Source organism: Leptodactylus fuscus, chromosome 5 (genome assembly GCF_031893055.1).
Source record: "Leptodactylus fuscus isolate aLepFus1 chromosome 5, aLepFus1.hap2, whole genome shotgun sequence".
NCBI classification, from domain to species: domain Eukaryota; kingdom Metazoa; phylum Chordata; class Amphibia; order Anura; family Leptodactylidae; genus Leptodactylus; species Leptodactylus fuscus.
Window position 1 is genome coordinate 9,752,341 of NC_134269.1, and position 27,985 is coordinate 9,780,325.

At 45.1% G+C, this 27,985-nt stretch overlaps 5 protein-coding genes across 5 annotated transcripts; 1 reads left to right on the forward strand and 4 right to left on the reverse strand.

Moving 5' to 3' along the window:
- Positions 1 to 361: 361 nt before the first annotated feature.
- Positions 362 to 1,303, forward strand: LOC142204391 (olfactory receptor 10R2-like). Its single transcript, XM_075275703.1, has one exon. It carries the CDS (start codon positions 362 to 364, stop codon positions 1,301 to 1,303), a length of 942 nt encoding a protein of 313 aa, XP_075131804.1.
- A 2,286-nt stretch (positions 1,304 to 3,589) lies between these two features.
- LOC142204393 (zona pellucida sperm-binding protein 3-like) lies at positions 3,590 to 7,027 on the reverse strand. Its single transcript, XM_075275704.1, has 8 exons — positions 6,539 to 7,027; positions 6,001 to 6,119; positions 5,340 to 5,443; positions 5,088 to 5,265; positions 4,899 to 5,019; positions 4,169 to 4,260; positions 3,935 to 4,062; positions 3,590 to 3,831 (listed from the first exon to the last, which is right to left on the reverse strand). The coding sequence occupies exons 1-8, from the start codon at positions 7,025 to 7,027 to the stop codon at positions 3,590 to 3,592; spliced, it is 1,473 nt and encodes a 490-aa protein (XP_075131805.1).
- A 3,207-nt stretch (positions 7,028 to 10,234) lies between these two features.
- Positions 10,235 to 14,180, reverse strand: LOC142204676 (zona pellucida sperm-binding protein 3-like). Its single transcript, XM_075275982.1, has 8 exons — positions 13,695 to 14,180; positions 13,355 to 13,473; positions 12,737 to 12,840; positions 12,481 to 12,658; positions 12,291 to 12,411; positions 11,744 to 11,835; positions 11,532 to 11,659; positions 10,235 to 10,479 (listed from the first exon to the last, which is right to left on the reverse strand). The coding sequence occupies exons 1-8, from the start codon at positions 14,178 to 14,180 to the stop codon at positions 10,235 to 10,237; spliced, it is 1,473 nt and encodes a 490-aa protein (XP_075132083.1).
- A 2,816-nt stretch (positions 14,181 to 16,996) lies between these two features.
- On the reverse strand, positions 16,997 to 20,380 carry LOC142204677 (zona pellucida sperm-binding protein 3-like). The gene is made up of 8 exons (XM_075275983.1): positions 19,943 to 20,380; positions 19,528 to 19,646; positions 18,874 to 18,977; positions 18,621 to 18,798; positions 18,431 to 18,551; positions 17,886 to 17,977; positions 17,701 to 17,804; positions 16,997 to 17,244 (listed from the first exon to the last, which is right to left on the reverse strand). Exons 1-8 carry the CDS (start codon positions 20,378 to 20,380, stop codon positions 16,997 to 16,999), a joined length of 1,404 nt encoding a protein of 467 aa, XP_075132084.1.
- A 4,055-nt stretch (positions 20,381 to 24,435) lies between these two features.
- Positions 24,436 to 27,710, reverse strand: LOC142204678 (zona pellucida sperm-binding protein 3-like). Its single transcript, XM_075275984.1, has 9 exons — positions 27,515 to 27,710; positions 27,123 to 27,394; positions 26,780 to 26,898; positions 25,996 to 26,099; positions 25,737 to 25,914; positions 25,544 to 25,664; positions 25,090 to 25,181; positions 24,850 to 24,977; positions 24,436 to 24,677 (listed from the first exon to the last, which is right to left on the reverse strand). The coding sequence occupies exons 1-9, from the start codon at positions 27,708 to 27,710 to the stop codon at positions 24,436 to 24,438; spliced, it is 1,452 nt and encodes a 483-aa protein (XP_075132085.1).
- Between the last annotated feature and the right edge of the window lie 275 nt (positions 27,711 to 27,985).

Consider the following 27,985-nt stretch of genomic DNA (forward strand, 5'->3'; position numbering starts at 1 on the left):
CATTGTGGGGGCAACAAGCGGACATTCCATGATGTCAAGTTTTTTACATTATGCTAACATTAAGGATGAGATTATGTTATTTGGAGCCATAGATAGAACTAATAACTAATACTCTTTAATGCTCATCCGTCTTCACTATTTGGTTACAGCACAGACCCAGACCATTACTAAGACCTGATGTCTCACCAAAACTTGAACTGGATTCCTCAAATTTTTGGTGGACCTTATCAACCAAGCCTGTTACCCCAATTTATGACAACTGTCCTGGTCAGCAGAGGACCAAAACATCAATGAGTTCTTTGTGGAGTTTTGAACCCTAAATATTATTAACCAGAAAGTTAATTCTTCTGGTCTTCAGGGAATGGATGAAGAGAATCAGACTGTGCTCACTGAATTTTTTCTTCTTGGTTTCGGGAACCTCAACGACTTTAGGATTTTAATTTTCATCATCCTACTGATGGTTCATATCATGGCTTTATCTGGAAACGTCCTTCTTATTATTCTGTTTGCAGCCACAAAGAGTCTTCATTGCCCGATGTACTTCTTCCTCAGCCAACTGTCTCTATCGGAGATCTTATTCACCACCGACATTGTGCCCAACATGCTGCGGCTGATACTGGAGGGTGGAGGGAAGATCACCGTTCCTCAGTGTATACTCCAGTTCTACTTATCAGGCGTCCCCACCATTGCCCAGTGCTTGTTATTGGCAATAATGTCCTTTGACCGACATGTGGCCATCTGTAGACCTTTACACTATGCCACCATTATGACCTTCACACACCAAATACAGATGGTCACCGTCTGCTGGTTGTTCGGTTTCTCCTTGTCCAGTGTTGTATGTGTTTTTCTGGCAAAGTTGACATTCTGTTACCATAACATAATCAACCATTTTTTTTGCGATGTTGCTCCTCTGGTTAAACTTTCTTGTTCGGACACATCTTCCTTGGATTTGGTCACAGCTTTGCTTGCTTACCCCATAATATTGTCTCCGTTTCTGTTCATTGTGGCCAGCTACATTTCTATTCTAAAGACAGTCCTGAAAATTCCCTCCAGCATAGGGAGACAGAAGGCCTTCTCCACCTGTAGCTCCCACCTCATCTCGGTATGTCTGTATTACGGGACGTTGTCCTCCATATACATCTTTCCACTGAAGGAGAAGTTCATAAATGCAAACAAGGGTCTGACCTTACTTTATGCCCTGGTGACTCCTCTGTTCAACCCTCTGATATACAGCTTAAGGAACAAGGATATTAGAAGTGCCGTTTACACCTTAGTTAAGATTTCACAACTAGGCAAGACCTGAGGACTTATTTTCACCTATGGTCTGGCTCCTGGGCTCCCGTGCAGAGTTCAGTGCTCCTTCACTGGCATCTTCGGTCCTCTTCCAGCCAGAATACCATGAGGGTAATCTAACACCCAACCACCAATGACTTGACCCTGGATGCCGAACTGAAGATGTTCACAGGAGTACTAGGTAGGGTTGAGCGATCAGGATCGGAAAAGATCGGATTCCGATCAGCGATCTAGTAAATTTCACGATCGCGATTGGAATTCCGATCCCGATCTTTTCCGGCGGGATCGAGGTTGGAGGTTCGTTCCCACAATGCCTGTCTACTGCCCAAGCATTGTGGGAAAAGCTAACATTAGGGTTGAGCAATCGGGTAAGATCGGATCCAGATCGGCGATCAAGCAAATTTCACGATCGGCTGGAAAATGATCGAAAATCAGATTTTATAAATGACCCTAAAATCTCAAGATCGGCTCAACCCTAGTACTGGGCATCTCAAGGAAACCCAGGAGAGGTGAGGGAAAGTAAGTATCAGTGCACCTGCCCTGTGACATATTATACTATTAGTATTTTAGTAACACTTCCAATGATCAAACCTCTCAAATATTTCCAAAAATAATCGATTTGTCCATCACTACTCATTGTTACGCATGTGCTCAGTCTAATGGATTATGTAAATTTTTTAGGTAAAGTAATTTATACTACAGAAGAATATAGAATTTGTCATGTACCGTACCAGAGAAAAATGCTTTTCTCCACTAATTGGATTCTTTTCTTACTCCCTGCTAATCTGGTTTTCAATCTGAGATCTCTGTTGAATCCTTATTGCCCTCTCGACAGACTGTAGCTCTCAGAGGGGTCATATGACAGCTCACAATAGAATTCTATGACCATAGGAGGAGTTAGAGGCACATGCACAGAGGCTGCTGCAGATAACAGTAAGTTTCTTTCTTACCCAAGTGCTTTACTCACATCAATTCAAGTTAGTACTTCTCTATCATGTCCACTATGGTCCTGCTGATTCTTCTGAGTAAGACTGAGTTATAGAGCAGGGTCTCCTGTTTTTCCATGTGCTGTTATAGGAGCTAGTCCCCACCTACCAGCTCAGGGAGAACTGACAATTAGAGGTAGACACGAAAACCACTAAAAATACAGAATATAAGTTATATAATTGGCCCTACACAATCACTGACCCCCCCCCCCCCCTCCTACTTTTTTTTTTTGGGGGGGGGGGTTGTAATACACTTATTTAGCTGTCCCCTACTTACTGTCATGTCCGCTTCACCTTCAACCTCCAAGGGGCACCACAATACGTCCCAATGCAAAACTGCACCCAAATGTCTCGTCCTCAATGTTGTGACACTCAACAGGAGGTTGTAACAAAGCAAAAGGGTGGAGTGCGCAGTGAGGGGTAAGTGACTATCAGCAGTGGTAACGGCCTAAAGTTACTCGATGAGGGCTTGTAAAGGGGCAGAATACTAGATCAGGGTGGATAAAGGAGGAAATATGGTATGTGGGGTCAGTGAATGGATATTAATCATGTGAAGCCAGGAAAAGGAAGGGGTAGTCTATGGGACAACATTGTTCTTATTTATGCCCCTGTATTGTATGGTTGAGGTTTGCTTAAAGATTTTTAGTGAAACTGGTTGTCAGGACTAGAAAAACCCAACTGCTCTCTGCCAGATACATCCCCACATCTTTCCTAGGCAGTGGACGAGAACTCCAGGGGACTCACAATGTAGGGTATAGATACCATCAGTCTGACCCAGAATACAGAACATAAACAGTTAATTACCTCTCCTGGCCCCAGAAGGCTTCAGGGCTCTGGCTGCAGCTTGCATCCTTTTGCAAGGCAAGACCCTGCTCACGTGATGGCCTGTACATCACTGAAGATGGCCAACATCTGTGGGGAGTGCACCAGAGCCAACTTTATGTTTGTAACCTCCCCTGGGTCTATTATACTCCGGCATCTGAAAAGGAGAAAGGAAGGGAGTCCCCCCAACCAAGTTCTCCCACCCCAAGTTTCTCTTCACCAATGTAAGCACTGGTAGACATCACTCCATAGAACATTGGGCTTTATTCACACTTCCATCAGTCAAAACCTGAATGCCCATCCAAGTGAAATTTTTCAGTAGATCCTTCAAGTAACTCTGGTACCAGTCATGGCTATGCAGTTGAGTGAAGGTTCATAGCCAGACCTGGTCATGCGTTCACAATAGGAATCCAGTAAAGCCATAACCATTTGCTGTAATACTTTTGCGCTAGTAAAGAGACTCCAGAACAAGATACTTTTCAATGTTTTTATTGCTGGACAACTAGTGAGAATCTTTTCAGAAGACATTTTCCAACCATAGTAAAAGCAACAGCAACAACCACTGCAATGACAGAGCCAATGGCCATTGACACCCACAACTGTAGAGGTTCACGTTCTGCACCCATCCTGGAAGCTTGGGCAGTTCCTGCTCTGGAGAACTCATCGGGCTTGGAGCCAGACACTAAGATAGGTCCCAGTACAGCCAGGCCAAGTTTATCCTCATGAGAACCTGGAAGAGGAGAAATTCTTATATACAACTGTGTATGGTACATTACATAAGGCAAATCCATCCATAAGCAATATCTAGGGGGAAGTCCAACTATAGAACTCACCAACATCTCTCTTCCCAAACCCTCTTGGTCTTCCAGGAGGAGGGATCCAGGGCATTCCCTGACCAGCTGCACAGGTCCCAGTGGAGCAACATTGGCAGATTGCACTTGGACCTTCCACAGGTGACCAACTAGAAGATAGTCAACCAAGTGTTAACCATAGTTGTCAGAGACACCATCTAACGTTGTATATCCATTTTATGCAAAATATCCATTTATACTGGAGGAGGGTCCTACCTGCCAGATGCCTTGTTGTAGGAGCAGGCCTTGTTCATTGGATCAGGGGTCTGGTTGATGGGTGCAGCTCTCAGAGAACAGGTGATGTACATCTAGGATGAAAATTTTAGTCTAAACATCTTAACATGGACCAAGACATAAAAGCAAAAGGCTCCATAAATGGATCAAAAAGAGTACTAGGTTTCTTTAGGAGAAGTCACTATAGTGTGTAAGGTATAACAGATCATGCATGTTCTACCAGGAATTATACTGAGGGGCAAAAACCATCTCCAGATGGGACTCTCCTTTTGGAAGACATGTTGTAGTTTGGCTGTTCTCCCACACAAGGTGAGGTGATCTTGAAGGGCATATTTGGCACAAGGCCCTGGTGTTAAAAATACACCACAAGCCCTGATCTCTGTCTTGCCTGACATTCTGCAAGTGTAGGTAGTGCAGGCTGAGGCAGGGACGCCTCTGCCCAACTGTCTTAAGGGTCACACCAGTTATTAGGCATCGGTTTCCATTTTGGCACAGGGATGGAGCCCCTTTGCCCAAATGGCACCAAAAACTTACAGTTTTAATAAGTTGTCCCCAGTGCCTCTAGGTTACATAGACACTGATCTTGACTCCATAATAAGGCAGCCATTAAGATACATTGCATGGAGTAAAACATGCCATGTAGAGAAATATGGACACTTGCTTCTAGAAGAGAACCTCTCCATTGGAGTCTACCACCACCTCTTGTCCTCACCATAGAAAGGTCGCTCTCTATGAACCTGAAGGAATCAACCATGAACCGGAGGACGTTTGGTCGAAGTCTTGGAGAAACAAAGACTGAAGAAGAATCTTCTTGCATCCCATCCATCAAGCACCTGTAGAGGAGATCAGTTAGCGATAACAGCGCACAATGAAGGCTTGTTCATTAGTGACAGCAACTCACCCATTATTGGATATTATGTCATAGCTAGGAGTGGAGGTCATGTCTGGAGTAATGGTGGCCACACATCTATCAACAAAAAGCATCATCGGTTCATGGTTCTGAATGTCCAGATAAGCTTCAATGTAGATGAGTTCACCAAGCAGGAAGACCACTGATAAACTGGGACCGCTCCAGTCCGCTGGGGATGTAATTTAAGTCTATTAGCATAGACCAAGTGACTCTGCACAGATACGCTACTAGGTAGTCACTTACCAGTCATGAGACGCAAGGAGAAGGCCAGTCGTTCTTCTGAAGTTACTGTTGTGCTGAAGGGAATCCATGTTGGCGCGACCGCATTGCTGCTGACATTGCCATGCCTAGAAAGGAGAAGGACTTTAGAATATAAAGAACAGACTTTGAGCCTTATAACAGAATCAGCCATATACAAGAGAAAACAGGGAGGAACTAAGGACATTGAAGAGCACCAGCTGTGGTTTGAACATCCAAGAGATGGTCCATCAGGTAGACGCAACACTGGAGGGAAGATTTTAACAGTGGACATTTAGTGGGAAATTTCAGTTAGAAGGTTATCCAGAATGTAAAAAACAGTTGGGTCAACGCCAACTACTACTCTGGGCTAGAGTCGTGCTACAAGTCAGTCTAGATATATTATTGATTTGCACCTTAATAGATACTTCATATTGTCTATAGAAGGGACATTAGTGAAGATGATCAGCATTCCAAGAACCGAAGACATATGTTCAGTTCCACTGAAGACGACCTACAGGTTATGGCTAGACTTTTGGAAGAGTGAAACCATGTTTTGTTCCCTTTAAGGAAGGCTCCACCTTAATAGAACAGCTCTAAATGGAAATTTACTATTAGAAGTATCCTTAGAAGATCTGGCTATTAGATACCATAAGAACAGACTCACCGTGGATAATAACACTGGATGGGAACCACAGCAGGGTTGAACCTGGTGATGGGAACGTTGCGGGGAGATGTGGGGTTGTAGTGGAGGTGGATCGAGTAGACAAGCCAGTCTTGAGTCATCTTAAAGAAACATTACAAGGTCAATCTCAAGTCAAACAGAATTAAGGTATGGTTAGAGATATCACCTTCTATAAGAGTCAGTACAACATTCATGTAGAGGTTGGGCTAAGGTATTAAACTACTTAGTGAAAGGTTTATGATGGTGGTAGTGGTAGGAAATTTTCTCTGTTGGTCAAGTAATGGGCAAAACCCACCATATGGTCAGAAATAAACCACTACAAGTAGTTGGGTAATGGAAGCCCATGTGGTCAACAGGATAGTACTTTTGGGGGGGTTTTAGTAATGAAAACAGATTTCTTAAGGAACGCATATCTAGATCCAACATCTCTGCATACTATGGAGGAACATTAGGATACAGAGTTATAATGCCCTAGTCAACTATTATCATTAGAAATCACCAATTCTACACATCCACTTACTGCCAAGTCGCTTCCACAGTCTTGAAGGCCATTATCAAAAACCACCATGGTATCTGTAGTCTGTGATCCAAATGCACAGGTTCCCAGGGTCAGGTCTGAGGGCTTCACCAGCTTACCATTGCCATAGAAGTTTCTGTTTACAGTCACCACCATACTGTCCTCAACACACTGCAAACTGATGGGGGAGGATGGAGATTGTGTAGGTAGCACAAGTTGTCGGGACTGAAATCCTCCAGAATTCCTGGACCCCCATCCAGGCACAGGCTGAGAACCTCTCAGAGAGCCAAAACCAGACACTGACTGAGGCCAAGGGTTTCCTCTAGGAGAGCCTACTCGTGATGTAGGTTGTCCAAGTGCTCTAGAAGATCCTAACCCAGGCTGATAACTTCTCCACCACATATTAGTCTGGCGCCGGTGTCTACTCAAGGCATTGCTAAAGCCTGATCCAAAAACAAGTCCTAGTACTAACCAACACCACCACAGCTCCATCCTGACTGTAGGACAAGACACACAAGGAAAGGGTGGAGGGAGCTGAGCTTTATACCCCACCCATCACATGGTCAGCTCTGCAGATGGAGCAGGTAATTACCCAGCTGGACACTGTTCACCTATGATGGGGATATGGCCATGCAGAGCTGAGGTTGTGTGTTACAGACATTCATCTCAGTTCAATCCAGGAGTTGGTCTGCTAAAAACAGGACATGATCTACATTTGACCATTAGGAGGGAGACACAGACATAAAAATGGATCAGTAGGTTGGGTCAAAAACAAAATTCCAATATAGTTCATGTTTTTTGTAACCTTCAGTTAAAAATAGCTGCAAAAACAATGGTGATTGGCCACCAAAACCAGACACGGAACGGATGCAAAATAGGCAGAGCTATGTGTCCGAGAAGGGGTCGTGTGTATACACAAAGGGAGTGAATGAAGGTATTCACATGTCCGTTATGACTGTTACATGTGCATACACCCAAAGAATTTCATGGAATGTTAAAATGGCTGTCACATGACCAGAGACAGACCGATATGTCCATTCTACAGGAACGTTTGGCCAGTGGCCATATCTGTTTCTCGGCCGTGAAAAGCAGATGTCCGTTTTGCATCCGTTCCTCGTACTTCTTTGATAACCCAACCCAGTGATCCCTATTAAATGGACGTAACTCGGATGTCAATCCCTATTTCCGTATGTTAATAACTGACCCATTGACTTCTACTGCAGCCATATTGGAGGGATCACATGACTTTTCTGACTTCTGGATATATCGCGAATGAACTTGATCACATGTGAGATAATAGTCGCCATTGCTGTTTAGTCACCACCATGAAGTCCTGGTCTTATATCATTGTAGTATTGCATATAATATATTCCCATAGGCTCGGAGGACAGTGATCAGGTTCAGGAAGGTCAGGCCTCCGCTGCAGATTTTTATAGCACTATGACTCAATTAGGATATATACACATGGGCAGGTTTTGAGCCAAAGCCAAGAGTGGCTGCAAACAAGAAGTTAATGAATACCAAGTGGCCGTTGGGTGGGCTGGGTATACACTAGGGGCAAACTAGGAACAATGGGGCACCTTAGCAAGATTATGACTGGGCCCCACTTGCCATGTGCCATCTAGAATATCTTGCTATGTTGTTGAGAGCCCTTTGTGTCCCCTGTGGTTTCTAGGCCTAGTAGCAATCGCTACCTCTAGGACCCTGTTGCCCATTAGTTGAAGGGTCTTACACGACCAATGGCTTTGTGGTGGCCATTTTATAACTTACCAATGTCTATGCACATGGCTATTTTTATGTCCATCAAAGATAGAGCAAGTCAGTTCTCTTGATGGACATGAGAAAGGGTCCATCAAAAAAAAAAAAAAAAAAAAATCAGATATGTGAATAGACCCATAGACATTAGAGATGAGCGAACACTGTTCGGAACAGCCATTCCGAACAGCACGCTCCCATAGAAATGAATGGAAGCGGCCGGCCGCCGGCAAAGTCTGCATGCCAGGTGCATCCATTAATTTCTATGGAGCCTGCTGTTCGGATCGGCTGATCCGAACAGTGTTCGCTCATCTCTAATAAACATGCATAGGTTGTAAAATTTGTGCAATGTGTGGCCACAACCCAAGGCTCCATGCATATAGACTTAGATCAGTGCACTACAGAATGGATAACTTTAACATAAAAACACCTTACCATGGTGGCTCAGTGGTTAGCAATGTCACCTCGCAGTGCTGCAGTTGTCTTGGGTCGGAATCTGATCAAGGACTTTGTATAATCTCCTAGCTGTTTGCAATAGTTTACTACACTTTTCCTCCAAAGACATCTCAACGGAATTCGGCTCGGACTCCCCCCATGTCCAAAGATCACCAAGTTGATGTACACAAATCCTTTACTAATGTTAGTGAATGTAGTCACCTTGTGTCCTCCCCCAATGTACAGCAACCTAAAAGTACATTAGGCTTTTTTGCAACTAGAAGTTGTCACAGCACATGAAGTAGAGGTTAACTCTGCCTCTCCTATATGCACCACTAACACACCCGGGAGGACGTGGCTATATTAAGGTGGTTCCCCATATCAAGTCACTCAGGGCAGTGTCAACCACTGGATGCACAACACACCTGATTTACACCACTCCATACTAGTATCTACCCCTTTTCCCCGAGGCACCTGCTTCCTCCAATACCAGAGGAGACCAAAGGTAAGAGCATGCATAGTGGAGAATGTGGGTCACAAGTAGACACTATAGCCATGCTAAAGGGGTCACTGCCATGTGACATATCCTGGTTCATTCACAACATGGAGATTTTCGGCCCTTGCACAGTCGCTTATAATTTACAAGTAGGCTACACACATTATGGTAGAGTTTAGCCCAACTAGGCCATATCTCCAAAGAGTTCATTGTCATTTGAGGTTCCTCCAGTTGCATGTAGAAGAAAGCACCAGTAGGGCACCAAGATCTTCAAGGAGTTGGGCACCAAGATCTTCAAGGAGTTGGGCACCAAGATCTTCAAGGAGTTGGGCACCAAGATCTTCAAGGAGTTGGGCACCAAGATCTTCAAGGAGTTGGGCACCAAGATCTTCAAGGAGTTGGGCACCAAGATCTTCAAGGAGTTGGGCACCAAGATCTTCAAGGAGTTGGGCACCTATTGGATTGCTGAAGGAAGTGGTCAAGTCAATCAGCAGAGGCTACAGGTTTCCTTCCACCTTTGATACCAGACCACTGCCTACTGAGTACCCCAATACCGGAAAAGGAGCTATGCATTGTACAAGAGTAGACACCTATATCAAAAGTGGAAGGAAGCCCATCACCCATGCAAGTATGCCAAAAGGAAGAGAGGCAGGTCTTCAGTGCCCTAGGCAGCACACCAAAATGAGGAGTCACATGGGGCATGAGAAACTTAATGCATTAAGAGTTCGTAACATCACTTCAGTATAAACCCAAAGCTATTGATGTACCTACTGCACGGGCTGAGGGCATTTACACAAGTCACACGTTGCAATTGTAACATTTCTGCTGGACATGCTGACCATGGCTACATTGTAGGAGGGATCTGGTCACCAGCAGAACCAAGTCGTAGCCCCCATAGGTTCATGTACAGATGTCCTAGAATACTTTGTCTACACGATTAGCCCTTAGAACAAAAACTGAAGCGTTGGCCATGTCAAGGAGACCCATGAACAAGACAAGAATACTCAAGTCATTTATTGTGACACAGACACTTTGTGAGAAAATCTTTTCCACAGACATTTTACAACCATCGCAAGACCAACGACAACAATTACAGCAGAGACGGAGCCAATGGCCACCAGCACCCACAGCTGTAGAGATTCACGTCCTGCACTCATCCTGGAAGCTTGGGTAGTTCCTCTGGAGATCTGGTTAGGCTTGGCTCCAGTCAGTAGAATAGGACCTACCATGGCCTGGCCATGTGTCTCTTCTTGAGAACCTGGAAAATATAAGGATTGTAAGAACCTCTAACAATAGATTAGCAAAGTTTCATAGTCCAGCCTAGAACATGCAAGCCTTTCAGCTTGAGAGAAGTATATTATGTTCAACATGTGATACTGTACATCCAGGTCCACCAATTTAGACATGTGGGTGCCCTGTATAATAGTTGGGGTGCCCTAGCCAAGTTGGCACAGATGAGACTTCCTCATCAATACCTGTGTGCATTGGAAGGATATCATGCACCTTGGTATCATATTGAATGGGGTGGAGGTCTTAAAGGGATTCTACCATTGAAATGAATTTTTTTTGGTGATCACACGTTGGAATAGCCTTTAGAAAGGCTATTAGTCACTTGCCTTTAGACGTGGTCTCCACTGCGTCGTTCCTTAGAAATACCGGTATGCAAGTTAGTCCTCACAGTGATGGGGGCGGGCCCCAGCGCTGAAAATGTGATGGGGGCATCCTCACTGCTGCTCAAAAACACGCTCCAGCGACGCCTCTCTTGGGCTGGATCCTCCCCTTCGTCATCTTCCTTTGCATCACCTCCGATGCCTGCACAGTTGGCTCTGTCAGTGAGACACCAGCAGAGCCGAGTGCGCATGCTGGCCATTTTTGGGAGGCTGCTCCTGTATTGAACTACAAGAGCAAGAGCGGCCTCCCAAAAATGGCCACCGACCAGCATACACACTCTGCTCTGCTGGAGTCTCCCTGGCAGAGCCAACTGTGCAGGCATTGGAGGTGATGCAAAAGACGACAACGAAGGGGAGGATCCAGCCAAAGAGGCGTTGCTGGAGTGCGTTTTCGAGCAGAGGTAGGGACACCCCCATTGCATTTTCAGCCCTAGGGCCCGCCCCCATTGCTGCAAGGGGACCAATTTGCATACCGGTAAAGACTGGTATTTCTAAGGAACAGCGCAGTGGAGACCACATCTAAAGGTAAGAGACGAATAGCCTTTCCAAAGGCTATTCCAATGTGTGATTGCCAAAAAAAAAAAAAAATTCATTTTAATGGTAGAATCCCTTTAAGATCACTGCAACAAGTATGACTCACCAACATCTCTCTTCCCAAACCCTCTTGGTCTTCCAGCAGGAGGGACCCGGGGTATTCCTGGGCCAGCTGCACAGTTCCCAGTTGAGCAGCACTGGCAGATCCCACTTGGGCCTTCCACAGGTGACCAACTAGAACAGAAATGGGGGCATATAGTAGAGTAGTCCATCTCCAAGACACCAATTAAGGAGTACAAGATCTATATTGGACCTTACCTGCCAGTAGCCTTGTTGTAGGAGCAGGCCTTGTTCATTGGATCTGGAGTCTGGTTGATGGCAGCAGCTCTCAGAGAGCAAGTGATAAAGATCTAAAATAGATTACAAGTCATGTCATTTTCTTCCTTATACAAGATATATAACAAGAATCTGAGAGTCCCACTACTCTTCTCAATTATACCATTACAAGTATGTGTAACAAAGAAGCAACACCTCCCAAAGTAGAGCAGGATGGATGGTAGAAACCAAGTATATCCTACTGTCCATGCATGGCCTCATCGTGCAAGTTTGATGGGCCTAGGCTGTGCATGGCTGCTTGACTTTACAAGGGTTTCAGGAACACCATGCCTATATACATGTATATTGGTGAAAGAGTCCTTGAACTGATTTATTGCCAAAACACTGGCTAGTGACTTTGGAAGCAACAGGTTGAGATAGAACAGTCATGACAGTGAGCAGTCTAACCTAGACATGGTCAAGATAGTCACACACACGTTATTGAAACTCAGTCATAGGCTCAGCCCAATGTCATAACCAGAGACCTTACCAAAGGTGTAGAACTGTCAGTGAAGATGAAGGCATCAACCTTAAACCGGAGGATGTTTGGTTGAGGTCTTGGCATTTCAAAGGCTGAAGAGGAATCTTCTTGGATCCCATCCATCAAGCATCTAGAGGAAGGAGTTCCATTAGAGTCAATGTACCTTAAAGATTTGTACAGAATTAAGGTAGAAACTCACCCATTGTTAGAGATTATGTCATAACTAGGAGTTGAGGTCATATCTGGAGTGATGGTGGCCTTGCAAGTATCCACAAACAGCATCATTGGATCGTGGTTCTGAATGTCCAAAGTGGCTTCTATGTAGATTATGTCACCAAGCTGGAAGACCATCGAGGAACTGGGAGCACTCCAGTCAGCTAAAGAGTACATTCTGGAGTTTTAGGAGGAGCCAAGAGATGTTGTACCATAGCAATAGGGCTAGAAAGGCTTCTTACCAGTCATGAGACGCAGAGAGAAGGACAGTCTCTCTTCTGAAGTCACTGTAGTGAAGTAAGGAACCCATGTTGGCTTGATAGGGTTACTGCTGACGTTTCCATGTCTGGCCAAGTAAGGGAAGGCAAAAATAAAAGTTATAGAACCATGTATCTAATGAGGTTTTGGAAAGTACTTTGGGCATGCAGACTACTCCTAGACATCACCTAAATAACGAGAATTGAGGCCATTCCTATGGTCACAAGATTATGAAAGACTAACTATACTTGTGGCCCTAAAGTATTGGAGTAGGGCAGATATTAGTGAGGGCCAAGTAAGCTTGGCCAATTAGATTTACTATAGCAAACAGCAAAAACTTATACCTGAAGTCTACTTCCTAAAGTTTCATTTTTGGCTCTCAAGATGGGCTGTAGACAGGAGCCTTCAAGCACACTTCATGACAGCATGGGAATGAAGTCTGGCATAGGAAATACTGGTCTTCATAAATTCTACATGTCATATCAAGTGCTTACAAGTGAAAGTCCTATGCTAGATCAGAGTACTCGAAGAGTAGAAGACCATATACTAGTTCACACCATCTCCTTCTGAAGACCTAGATCTAGTCATAGGTACAGACTCACCGTGGGTAATAACATTGGATGGGAACCACAGCAGGGTTGAACCTGGTGATGGGAACATTGCTGGGAGAGGTGGGGTTGTAGTGGAGGTAGATCAAGTAGACAAGCCAGTCTGGAGTCATCTTGAAGAACAAACATGACAAGAGTGTTAAGATATAACTCAAGCATTAGTTTAGAACAACAAGACCAAGAAGACAGTCATAAGTTTAGGAGCACAACCTTTCCACAATTGGTCATCTCTAGAATGATTCTCTTCATACAGAAGACAACCAGAAGGGATTCCATGACCTGACAATAGTTAACGGCGACAACAGGAATTAAGACAGTTACTCCAAACACTTACCGCTAAGGTGCTTCCACAGTCGTGAAGACCATTTTCAAATACCACTCTAGAAGGCTCTACTGCTGTAAGTTGGCAGGTCCCCAAGGTCAGGTCTGAGGGCTTCACTAGTTTACCATTACCATAGAAGTTTCTGTTCACAGTCACCACCATACTGTCCTCAGCACACTGCAAACTAATGGGGGAGGATGGAGACTGTACAGGTTGTATAAACTGCCGGGGCTGAAATCCTCCAGTATATCTGGAGCCCCATCCAGGAACAGGCTGAGAACCTCTCAGAGAACCAAACCCAGACACTGACTGAGGAAGAGAGTTTCCTCTAGGAGAGCCTACTCTTGGTGAAAGTTGTACAAGTCCTCTAGAAGATCCCCTTCCAGGCTGGTAGCTCCTCCATCTGGCATCTGACTGGCGTCGGTGTCTACCCAATTCATTGCTAAAGCCTGGTCCACAAAGAAGCCCCACAACCAACCAACTCCACCACAGATCCATCCTAACAAGTCATACAAGGAAAGTGTGGAGAGATCTGAGCTTTATACCCCACCCATCACATGGTCATCCCTCCACCTGACGCCTCATTGTTCTCAGCTGGACCTTCTCCACCACATCTTATAAGCATATAGCAATGATGTGGCGATCATACTAGGGGGTTTGTTCCCATTTCTCTGGGTGAGGCTGGGTTTACATAGTAGATTATTCCGCAAACAGGTCTGTGTTTTTACATGCATTTTTGTGAAGAAGAAAAAAAAAAGCACCATGTGAATGTGACCCAACCCTACACAATCTGGTTCTGCAGGCAGTGATGAAGCCAAAAACAAATGGGGATTGTAAAGTGAGTGAAAGTAAAGCCCCCTTTTTTTGCCAAAAAACAAAAATGGTGAGGGCAGTATATCATAATTGAAGCGTAGAGCAGAAAAAAACCTAAAAAAAACACAATTTGTGCCAAAAATGCTCAAGTAGCTTAATAAATGTACCCCCCATGTGACCATGGCCATTCAGTCTTTGTATTTGTACATGAGATGCAACTATTACATTTCGGTAAGGCCTTGTTCAGACCATCGTCATACAGATGTTTCCGTCGTCCCACCAGCGGCACAAGGCTACCCGTTTTGTGCCGCTGTTGGGACTAAGGGAAAACAGATTATCTACATAATCATCCATTTTACAACCATGAATGGCTATGGGATTATTTCCATGTACATGGTTTTTTGATAGACCATTTTTCAAAGCCATCAAAGATCTTTAATGTTCTTTGTCTGCTTTGATGGACGTAGAGATACGTGAAGAGACCTAAAGACATTTATGGGTTTTAATATGGCCGTTGTCAAAAACAGCCATCATACGGCCATTGTTCAAGAGACTTCAGTAGACCAACATGGCCGTTTCACATAGGTTACAAAAACAGCACTATTATGTCATAAGGGGGCTCCATTTTGGGGTGTTTATTACTTCTCTAGATTTTCACTCAACCAAATTTAGATGAGCATCTTATGGTCCTGACTGTAACACAGCCGCCATGATATGACTGATTGAATCTGCTATACCAGTGGAGTTGGTCCAACCCATCACCTCTGACATGCAAAGGGAAGCTGGTCCTGTGATCAGGCTTGGGTTCATTGCCACCATGGTTTGCCTCTTACAATATGGCAGCCGTTGCACCACTTCCTGGACTGTTTCATCCATATGATTGCCGTGAGAACATGCGAACAGGAAAGTTCCTCACAATCTACTTTCCTGTCCACATGATTCGTGTGAGCAGTGCACAGCAAGCACATGGACCCCGTTATAATCCATGGCATCCGTGTGCTTTCACCGCACACTGCTTGCCAATGCGTTCGGTAGTCTGTATGGCGAATGAGCAGCGTGGCTTATAGCATGTAAACATTACCCAAAGCCACGCTAATGTGACACTTGTGAGATCCTGGGTGACAGACCCCTACAAGAAGTTGGGGGGGGGGGGGTTGTTACCCAATATACAACAAACTGCCATCATAATGGCAAAACAATCTGAGAAATCTCAGTTTAAGGTTTTTTTTTTTCTTTTGTTGGCCAATATGCACAAACTGCCATTGTAACAGCAAAACAATGAGGCAGCCCGGGTCAATCTGAAAAATCTCCAGTTCTTAAAGGGGTTGTCTAATGAAAAATAAACATGAAACCCTAAACTAAACCCCTTCCCCTGCCCAATTTCCTTAGTTAAAAATAATTACCTCGATTTCCAGGGCAGTCATGTGACCGCACCAGGCACACTTTGATAATCCAGTGATGTTCCATTTCCAATGTACACACAAGCCGCCATTGCAATGCAATACATATAAACTGCTATTAGCTTGCCTTCATACCGTATCACCATTTATTCCGTACCAAGTATTAGGAAACTAGACAAAAATTCAGAATGGGGTGGAATTGGAGAAAAAGTGCATTTGTGTGACTTTATGAGCTCTGTTTTTATCACGTTCACTGTTCAGCCAAAAGGACATGACACTTGTATTCCATGTTTCGGTATGACAAGTTTGGATGATTATGTAGATAATCTGTTTCCCCTAGTCCCAACAGCGGCACAATACAGGCCTTGGGACGACAGGGAATTGTTTTTACAGTTGAACCCCTTAATACAGAGTCACCTGTAACTTTCATATTTCCGTGTACGGGGGATGCATAGTTCATCTTATCGTGCAGTCAGATGTTCCATTTTGGGAAGCGTCTATTGCTCTGGTTATTTTTTTCAGAGGGAAAGCAGCAAAAGATATTTTTTTGGACATGAGGTTATCCAATGTGTGAGTTTCTCAATAACTTCTACGCTAAGGAAGGAAATTTAAAAATATTTAAATTTTTTTCATACTGTATTTATTAGACCCCTGGTTGGGGGGAGACAGATCACTAATGCATTGTAAAGTCCCAACAATTCTATTACATGCTGCATAGAGCAGCCTGCAAAAGTAGTAGGAACCAGACAAGCAGCTCCTGGCTGTCATGGATCACCGGTCAGGGTGAAATTCTCCCCAAAATGGCAGCACCCATTCATCCTTTGAAAGTTGGGACATTTGCAGTTGTATGTAACATTAGGAGAAACTGAGCTATCTGGCACAAGAAAAGTAACATACAGGGTGTCATGTAGCCAAAGCTGCAGGGATATCTGCAAGGAACAAGTTACAGCCCCCATACGGTTTCTGACACGGATGTCATGCTACCCAAGATCTCACCTTGAGGTACCATGCATTTTATCTTTATGTACAAGCCCTTGGAACCCAGTCTGTTGGCCACGTCAAAGAGACTCAAGGAAAAGACAAGAACTAATCAAAATGTGTTTATTGCGACACAGATTCTTTGTGGGAAAGTCTTGTCCAGAGACATTTCACAACCATAGCAAGACCAACGACGACAATTACAGCAGAGACGGAGCCAATGGCCACCAACACCCACAGCTGTAGAGATTCACGTCCTGCACGCATCCTGGAAGCTTGGGCAGTTCCTGCTCTGGAGATCTGGTTAGGCTTGGCTCCAGTCAGTAGAATGGGACCTACCATGGCCTGGCCATGTTTCTCTTCTTGAGAACCTGGAGAAAAAGTAACAAGGTAATAAGACTCTTGCAATAAGTTTGCAGAGGTTCATAATACAGTCTAGAACATGAAAGCCATTGGGCTTGAAGTAGTTTGCAGCAGGAGTAGTCTATACTTGTAAGTATAGGTGAAACTTAATCTTGGCAGGAATTTACTGAAGTATTATGTCAGGTTCATTAACAATAGTGTTCAACCTTGGAAATACCAATCATTAGAGGGGCATTCGTGACTCATATGCAGAATGTTTATCACATCTAGGGCCACCAGTTAAGTGGTGGTACATTTGACCAGCTATGATGTCCGAACTATAGTACAGAAGTAGTTAGACTGTCTCCATCTAATCCACCAAATCCTTATACTGAAGGGTATTGATGAGGACCATACATGTTGAACCCATGACCACTTAACTTTGTGTCCATATTGAATGAGGTGGAGGACTTAAGATTACTCACCAACATCTCTCTTCCCAAACCCTCTTGGTCTTCCCTGGTTAGCTGCACAATTCCCAGTGGAGCAACACTGGCAGATCCCACTTGGGCCTTCCACAGGTGACCAACTAGAATAGAAAGGGGGCCCAATGTAGTTAGGTGGTTCTACTCAAAAACACCCAAGATACAATAGCTACATTGGACCTTACCTGCCAGTAGCCTTGTTGTAGGAGCAGGCCTTGTTCATTGGATCTGGAGTCTGGTTGATGGCAGCAGCTCTCAGAGAGCAAGTGATGAAGATCTAGGATAGATTTACAAGTCATTTCATCTTTTCATAATGCAAGATATATTAGAAGTCTGAAACCGTTGTGCCATGCAGATGTGCATTGGACATTGTTGTAATGGGACAGGTCACTAACTTATACTTGGAAGGCAAGACCAATATCAAATTATGTCCTACTTTCCATCACACATGGCCTCATCTTCAGTGTTGGTTAGAACTAGGCTAGTTGAACTTACAGGGGTTTCAAAGATATCATGCTGGATAGACATTCATAGATTAGGTCAAGGCTTTATTCAACAGCAAAAATCCTAGATAGTCTGGAAGCAACAGCTATAAACAACTGAAACTGAGCATGCAAAGTGTTAAACGGAACATCTGGACAGTTTAGTCAGTCTACTTAAGGAAACCCAAGCTAGATGACTATATGCCAAGTCAGTACAGACAGTCCAACTACATAGCCAAAGACCTTACCAAAGATGTAGAACTGTCAATGAAGATGAAGGCATCAACCTTGAACCGGAGGATGTTTGGTTGAGGTCTTGGCATTTCAAAGGCTGAAGAGGAATCTTCTTGGATCCCATCCATCAAGCATCTAGAGGAAGGAGCTCCATTAGAGTCAATATACCTTGAAGATTTGTACAAAATTAAGGTAGAAACTCACCCATTGTTAGATATTAGGTCATAACTAGGAGTTGAGGTCATATCTGGAGTGATGGTGGCCTTGCAAGTATCCACAAACAGCATCATTGGATCGTGGTTCTGAATGTCCAGAGTGGCTTCTATGTAGATTATGTCACCAAGCTGGAAGACCATCGAGGAACTGGGAGCACTCCAGTCAGCTAAAGAGAATATTCTGGAGTTTTAACATGAGCCAAGAGACGTTGTACCATGGCAATAGGGCTAGAAAGGCTTACCGGTCATGAGACGCAGAGAGAAGGACAGTCTCTCTTCGGAAGTCACTGTAGTGAAGTAAGGAAGCCATGTTGGCTTGATGGGGTTACTGCTGACATTGCCATGGCTGACCAAGTAAGAGAAGACAAAAATAAGAGTTATACAACTATATATCTTATGAATTTTTTGGATAGTACTTTGGGCATGCAGACTACTCCTAGGCATCACCTAAATAATGACAATTAAGGCCATTCCTATGGTCACTAGATTCTGAAAAACTGAACCACATTTGTGGCCTATGATCATGACCCCATTACACATCAAGTGGGGTGGGGGTGGAAATAGTTACAGGCACACTGGATCTTTTTGGCACAAAACACATGACATTGTCCCTCCCCCACAACCCATTTTTTTTTTACCCAATCAGCTTGGCACTTTACAGAAGGGGTTGGAGTAGGACAGGCCAGGAGATCATGGCCAAATAGAAAACTGGCAAGAGTTATACATAAAATCTACGCTATTTTTGACACCTCACAAGATGGACAAGTATAGACAGGAGCCCCTACATGCCAGTATAGAAGTGAATTAAATTGGCCTAGAGAAGACTGCTGCTCATAAGTCCACACCATCTCCTTCAGAAGATCTGGATATAGACCAAGTCATAGGTACAGACTCACCGTGGGTAATAACACTGGATGGGAACCACAGCAGGGTTGAACCTGGTGATGGGAACATTTCTGGGAGAGGTGGGTCTGTAGAGTAGGTTGATCGTGTAGACAAGCCAACCTGGAGTCATCTTGAAGATGAAACAAATAGTTGATATATGTCAAGAAAGAGTATAAAAACCAGCAAGAGTAGTGTATTTATTCCAGAGTGGACTCAGGAATCCTATGGAGACCAGGAAAATGGGTATGGCTTGACCACTGAACATAAGTTAAGGGGCACGCTTCAACTTAAGTACAGTCATACCATAACTGAGCACCTCTAGAATCACAGATTCCTTGCACACTAGAAACAGAAACCATTACATGGCCTTCAGATGGTTGATTGGAACAGGAAAGATTTTAGGACACAGTTACTCCAAACACTTACCGCCAAGTTACTTCCACAGTCGTGAAGACCATTTTGAAATACCACTCCAGAAGGCTGTACTACAGTAGGTTGGCAGGTCCCCAAGGTCAGGTCTGAGGCCTTCACCAGCTTACCATTACCATAGAAGTCTCTGTTCACCATCACCACCATACTGTCCTCAGCACACTGCAAACTGATGGGGGAGGATGGAGACTGTACAGGTTGTATAAACTGTCGGGGCTGAAATCCTCCTCCAAAACCAGACACTGGCTGAGGAAAAGAGTTTCCTCTAGGAGAGCCTACTTGTGGTGAAATTTGTACAAGTCCTCTAGAAGATCCCCTTCCAAGCTGGTAGCTCCTCCATCTAGCATCTGACTGGCGCCGGTGTCTACCCAAGGCATTGCTAAAGCCTGGTCCACAGAGAAGACCCACTACCAGCCAACTCCACCACAGATCCATCCTAACAAGTCATACAAGGAAAGTGTGGAGAGATCTGAGTTTTATACCCCACCCATCACATGGTCATCCCTCCACCTGACGCCTCATTGTGCTCAGCTGGACCTTCTCCCCCACATCTTATGAGCACCGAGCAGTGAGGTGGAGTTCCTACTAGGATTGGTTCCTATTCCTCTGGGTGAGGCTGGGCTTACATGATGCAATATTCCTCAAAAACACATAGGAAAAAGGCCATGTATTATTCTGAGGGGGAAAAAAAAGCACCATGTGAATATGCCCTAACCGTGCACCATCTGGTTTTAGATGTAGTTTTAATGCTATAACCGAGTGCGCATTGCGGGGTTTTTTTTATACAGTGTTTTTGCTGAATTTTTCTCGGCATATTTCCCTCTCTTATTAAACCTATAGGGAAACCGCCGGCGTCTCCGTAGGTAGAATTAACATGCTGCGATTTTCGAAGATGCAGCTTTTCCGCAGCAGATATTTTTCTGCCATGTTTTTTTTCCACAGCGGCAAAGCTACGTTTTGGCAACTTGGTACTTTAGTCTAAAAGTCAACAAAAAGAAACTCAAAAAATACCAAAAATGTCTGCGATTTCTGGCCCCTTTGCTATTGTGATATTGGTTTGTTTTGGGTAAGTTCACACAGGGTTTTTTGGCCGGAACCTGAGGCGGAGACCGCACCGGCATCCAGTCACGCACTCCGCTCCGGATTAGGCTTAGTCGGGAGGAGGGAGTGTCCTCAGGCCGTTTCACCTCACAAATGAGCACCTCGCTTGTTTTTCCGGGAGCCGGAACAAGCCGTAAAAAAAACACCTGAACAGCTCTCATTTATTTCAATGGGAGCCGTCTTTTTGGTCAGGATTTTGAGGCGAATACGGCCTCAAAATCCTGACCAAAAAACCCTGTGTGAACTTACTCTCAGGGCCTTGGGGGGGTTTTATCGGCCCACGGACAAGACCGTGTATTACACGGATCAGTTCGCCAGGAGACGGTCCTAGCCGCAAAACTCAGGACTGGTCCTATTCCTATCTGATTTTGCAGCCTGGCCTTTGTGGCTCCTATTCATTGACATCCGTGTGCCGGCCATGTCCAGTGGCCAGCTCATGGTCATTGGCAAGGGGCCTAAGATTGCATCTTAGTAAGGTCTTATTCACACGACCATCACGCTGCTGTTTTTAAAACCATCCAAAAAACCTGACATGTTGTAGCTTTGTCTGTTTTGATGAAAATAGAGACCTGTGAAGAGACTCGGAGCCATTCACATACCTCCCAACTTTTGAAGAACCGAAAGAGGGACAACATGTGCGGTGCGTGCAGCGCGCCGTGGCAAATTTAGCCCCACCCACTTTTCTGTTGACTCCGCCCATTCTCATTAATTTTCCATGTGCCTGCAGACAGTATAATCCTCCTACAGTCACCCGTAAATTATATGTCCCCCCTCTATCTCTCCCCCAGTTTCATATACACCCTTCATCTGCCCCCAGTTTCATGTCCCCCCTCCATCTCTGCCCCCCAGTTTCATGTCCCTCCATCTCTGTCCCCAGATTCATGTCCCCATCTCTGCCCACAGATTCATGTCTCCCCATCTCTTCACCCAGATTCATGTCCCCTCCATCTCTGTCCCCAGATTCATGTCCCCCATCTCTGCCCCCGGATTCATGTCCCCACATCTCTGCCCCTGGATTCATGTCCCTCCATCTCTGCCCCCAGATTCATGTCCCTCCATCTCTTCCCCCAGATTCATGTCCCCACATCTCTGCCCCCAGATTCATGTCCCCACATCTCTGCCCCCAGATTCATGTCCCCACTTCTCTGCCCCCAGATTCATGTCCCCACATCTCTGCCCCCAGTTTCATGTCCCTCCATCTCTGCCCCCAGATTCATGTCCCTCCATCTCTGCCCCCAGATTCATGTCCCCACATCTCTGCCCCCAGATTCATGTCCCCTCCATCTCTGCCCCCAGATTCATGTCCCCTCCATCTCTGCCCCCAGATTCATGTCCTCTCCATCTCTGCCCCCAGATTCATGTCCCCCCCATCTCTGCCCCCACAATCTCTGCCCCCACATTCATGTCCCCCCATCTCTGCCCCCAGTGTCATGCCGTCCTCTCCATCTCTGCCCCCAGTTTCACGTTCCACCTCAGTGTACACATTACACTTACCTTCTCCTCGTTCCCCCGCCACTCTCTTGGCGTCTCTCTCTCTCTCGCACACAGTTGTAGACATGATGTGACGTCATCACATCGCGTCTACAAAGCCAGTAGCCAGTGTGCAGCGGCGAAGCAAGGAGCTGAACTGTGTTCTAGACGCAGATCTGAGGTGAAATCGGGACATACCTCCCTCCAACTGGGACTGCGGGACACGTCACCCAAATTGTGAATGTCCCGCGGAAATCGGGACGGTTGGGAGGTATGCATTTATGTCATGTCAAGAAGACCTTTCAATGGACTAGCATGGCCATTTTTTTTTTTTTTTACAGGTCTGTTGTGCTATTGTGTACACAGGCCCAAGTCACAGAAGAGTCCTTGCCTAGGAAATGAAAGCTGATCAGTTGCTAAGGGCACATTGTGGGGTAACAGGCCCGTTTCCCATAGTCCTATGAGGGCTCCATTTTAGGGTATATTACAATCGCTAGATCTCCTCAACCAAACTTAGATGACCATACGGAGGTCACCGACCGTAAACGGCAGCCATGATATGACTGATTGAATCCGCTATACAAGCAGAGCGGGTCCAACCCATCACCTCCAACATGCAAAGGGAAGATGGACGTGATCAGAGCGGCAGTATTGTCATGGCACTTATTCCTGTGACTTGCCACCATGGTGTTCTTCTAACAATATGGCAGCCATCGCACCACTTTCTGGACAATTTAGGGAACTCAATCAAGTCTTATAAGCCAGTTTTCTGTGCAAGTCAGGGTCTTAGACCAAAAATGGCTTTTGTAGGTAGTTGGATATCAGTAAGGGTCATGATGATAACCTCAGGCCAATGGATAGACATCTCGTACAGCTGAAACCCAGAAGGAAGAAGTCATGGTGGTCTGGGCAGTTTATGAGCAAGTGAATACGTGAGAGGTCACTGGAGAGGGTCATTATTGTTGTACTGTATCCCCTTTATGGTCTAAAGACTGTTCATATAAGAGTCAGTGTCTACGGCAGGGGTCCTCAAACTGCAGCCCGAGGGCCACATACGGCCCGCCAAGCATTTCTGTCTGGCCCCGCCGACAAGCGTGCATTTATAATGAAGCTCCTGGGGAGCTCGGGCCAGGCCATGGAGCGCACTTCACTTTACCTATTGGAGGGCACCGCTCCCAATGTATGTGCGACCTGCTCTGCCTCCGGCCCACTGTTTAAAAAGTTTGAGGACCCCTGCCTTATGATATCTAGATAGATCCATAGCACAGGTTTTTTGTTTTTTAAATGTAGATCATGAGCCCCATACAGGGATCACAATGTAATTTCCCCCCCCCCCCCCATCAGTATGTCTTTGTAGTATGAAAGATTATGAATGACAATCTGTTTTCCCTTAGCCCAAACAGCACAAGTCTCCCTCCCTATGCTGTATTTTTGTACTATTTTTATGTAATATTTCTATGAAATATACGCTGTACTTTATACTTGATACTAACACAAGTGAGGAGCATGTCTTCCGGCCTCTTATAGGGGTCAAAGCTGTTAGGTAATTAAAAATTCCACATGTCCTAACAGCTCATAGGGGCAGGAATACCCCAGTTGTGCTGCTGTTGGGTGTAGGGAGAATGGGAAGAAATGCATGCAGATACGGGGGGAACATACAAACTCCTTGAAGATGTTGTTCCTGGTGAGATTTGAACCCAGGACTCCAGCTTTGCAAGGCTGCAGTGCTAACCACTGAGCCACCACATTGCCCCTAATACCACAGGACTCTTATGTTAACTATGTCTTAAGCTTACCAGATGAACTAGTCCTACTGTATAACACGTAGTCAACCTGTATGAAGACCTTGTGTTCTCACTTACAAATGGATGCCATCAACAAAATCCATAAGACAAGGATTAACCAAAAAGTGTTTATTTCTACACAGATTCTTTGCTAGAAAATCTTTTCAGAATACATTTTCCAACCATAGAAAGACCAATGGCAACAACTACTGCCGAGACGGAGCCGATGGCGATCAGCACCCAGAGTTGTGGAGATCCTTGTCCTGCACTCATCCTGGAAGCTTGGGCAACTCCAACACGTGAGCCTTTGTTGGGCTTCGCTCCAGAAACTAGAAGAGGACCCAGTACAGCCAGGCCATGTTTCTCTTCGCGAGAACCTGGAAGAGGAGCGAGACGTAGCAAAGAGTTAGACACCAGTAAATCACAAGGGAAAAAAAAAACAAAAAAAAAAAAAACCCATCAAGTCTTAGTAAGATCACAGAGCTAGCCACAGGTCTAGACCGCGTATAGGGATGGAGGGTGTCAAGATTTGCAACAAATGCCACTCACCAACATCTCTCTTCCCAAACCCTCTTGGCCTTCCAGGGGGAGAGATCCGGGACATTCCCTGACCAGCTGCACAGTTCCCAGTAGAGCAACACTGGCAGATACCACTTTGACCTTCCACAGGTGACCAACTAGAAGACAAAGTAAACCAAGTGTTTTAACTGTAGTTGTCCAAGACACCATCTAAGGAGGTGTAGTGGAGTCATTTTTATACAAGATACCTTCCCCTATGGGGAATTTTACCTGCTAGATGCTTTATTGTAGGAGCAGGCCTTGTTCATTGAATCAGGGGTCTGGTTGATGGGTGCAGCTCTCAGAGAACAGGTGATGAAGATCTAGGGCAAGACATTGTCATTTTCATAGGACAATCTAGACAGCTTCGTACTCATATTTACTCAACTTTTAAGAGATTAATTGTGACAAGAAATTTGAAGGAAGTTTTGTTTTTGTTTTTTTTGGAAGAACTTAGGACCATTACTTAACCCATGTATATCACTACTCAGGACCCCAGTCTTGTGATTATCAAGGGTCCATCATCTTTTATTGGAACAAGCAATTACTTATGACCTATTTGCAGGATAACTTTTGAGGGTAGGACTAAAAGGGTCCCAAGTGCTTATGGTTCTCAATATTGGTTAACCAAGTGTTGGTAACTTTACAGAAACTAGGCATTGGATGTGTACACTGTAGCCCTTACTTTAGAGGTATCACTATCAATGAAGAGAAAGGCATCAATCATGAACCGGAGGATGTTTGGTTGAGGTCTTGGAGATACAAAGACTGAAGCGGAATCTTCTTGTGCCCCATCCATCAAGCACCTGTAGAGGAGATAAGTTGGAGATAACAGGGCACCTTGGAGAGTTGTACAGGATTAAATGGTAGCAACTTACCCATTATTAGAGATGATGTCATAGCTAGGTCCGGAGGTTATGTCTGGAGTAAGGGAGGCCACACAACTATCAACAAACAGCATCATCGGTTCATGGTTCTGGATGTCCAGAAACGCTTCTATGTAGAAGAGGTCACCAAGCTGGAAGACCAGGAAGGAACTGGGAGCACTCCAGTCCGCTGAAGAGAAGACACTGGAATATTAGCATATTATACACCTAGAGGTGCCACACCATTACACTAGTACTAGTAAGGTCTTACGAGTCATGAGGCGCAAGGAAAAGGCCAGCCTTTCTTCTGAGGTTACTGTGGTGCTGAAGGGAATCCATGTTGGCTTGATAGGGTTACTGCTTACATTGCCATGTCTGGACAAGGGGGAAGAAAAAAAACAAACAAAAAACAAAACACTATCAGAAGAGTATAATGTGAGTCAATTTAGGACTATACCCAGGTAGGAGTACAAAGGAAATAAAGACAAGGGATAACAAGTACTGGAACTTGTGATGGTCAAGCCACCAGTTCGAATAGCATACCAATAGGCTGAAGTGTTAATTTGGGACAATCTCAACAATACAGCAAGGTGAAAGTTGTCCAAGTCCTGTAATAGATCCCCGTCCAGACGTGTCCAAATCCCTTATGCTACTACTAGCTGCTCCTCATTCAGCCATACAAGCTCAGCATGGAGAGATGAGACCAGATGACCATCATGAGTATGGCACATTTCAATGTTTTTTTGATTGGCCTTCAGTAGGGTGGATAAAACAAAACCATGGCTTGAGAACCACCATGCAACTAGAAAAATACAATAAGCTAGTGCTAGTCAATGTACTGTGAAACGCACATCAAGATTCCATGGAGGAAGGGACACACTGGTTAGTAACCACCCTTCAAGGATCTCACGGACAGTTGGTTTACTTCAGCTGCCCAAGTGAACCACTAATTAAAGGGAGTCTATCACCAGAACCCAGCCCCATTGATTCCAGGGCAGGGACCATCCGTGTACCACCTTTCCTCTAACCACCTACCCCATTTGGGGTAGCCTTACCTTGGGTAGAAGCACTGAATGGGAACCACAGCAGAGTTGGTCCTGATGATGGGCACACCGCGGGAGGCAGTAGGGGTGTAGGATAGGATAGCTTGGTAGATCAGCCAATCTGGAGTCATCTGAAAGAAGAAAATCCACAAGGTTGAGGCCTCATATTGCAGAAGAGCCACTTTTGTCACAGATTTTGCTGTGTTTGGAGCCAAACCAAGGAGCAGCTTGGTTACTGTCAGACTCTAGCAGTAACTCCCAGTGGTTTGGTGGTGCATTCTTACCACACTTCCTAGGGAGGTGCGCTTATTTCCACTACTGCTAAGTGAATACAGGTTATTCAGTGATCACTTACTTCCAAGGTGTTCCCACACTGTTCAAGGCCATTGTTGAAGATCACCATGGCATTTGTAGTCTGGGATCCAGATGCACAGGTCCCCAAGTTCAGGTCTGAAGGCTTCACCAGCTTTCCATTACCATAGAAGTCTCTGTTCACCATCACTACCATACTGTCCTCGTTACACTGCAAACTGATGGGGGAGGATGGAGATTGTACAGGTTGTACAAACTGTCGGGGCTGAAATCCTCCAAGATTCCTGGATCCCCATCCAGACACAGGCTGAGCAGCTCTCACAGATCCAACACCATACACTGACTGAGGCAATAGATTTCCTCTAGAAGAACCAAGCTGAGGTGAAAGTTGTCCAAGCCCTCTTGAAGATCCCCATTGAGACCCAGGCTGAGCACCTCTCAGAGATCCAACTCCAGCTACAAACTGAGGCAACAGATTTCTTCTAGGAGAACCTAGTTGAGATGAAGATTGTCCCCTTCCAAGCTGATAACTTCTCCAAGTATCTGACTGCCGCCGGTGTCTCCCTAAAGCAGCACTGAAGCCTGGGCCACAGAGAAGACCAACTGCTAGGCAAACCCACCACAACTCCATCCTGACTGCAGGACAAAGAACACAAAGAGAAGGTGGAGGGAGCTGAGCTTTATACCCGAGCCATCACATGGTCATCCCTCCACCTGATGCCTCATTGTGGTCAGCTGGACCTTCTCCTTCTGGTGAGGACATAGCATTGACCTGAGTTTCATACCAGGATTTGTTTCCATTTCTTTGGCCATATGTACATGAGCTATTTTATGCTTGGGCGACTAAAAAACTTACGTGCTGCAAATTCCTATTATGTGAATACGGGGAAATGAATGGGTCTGCCA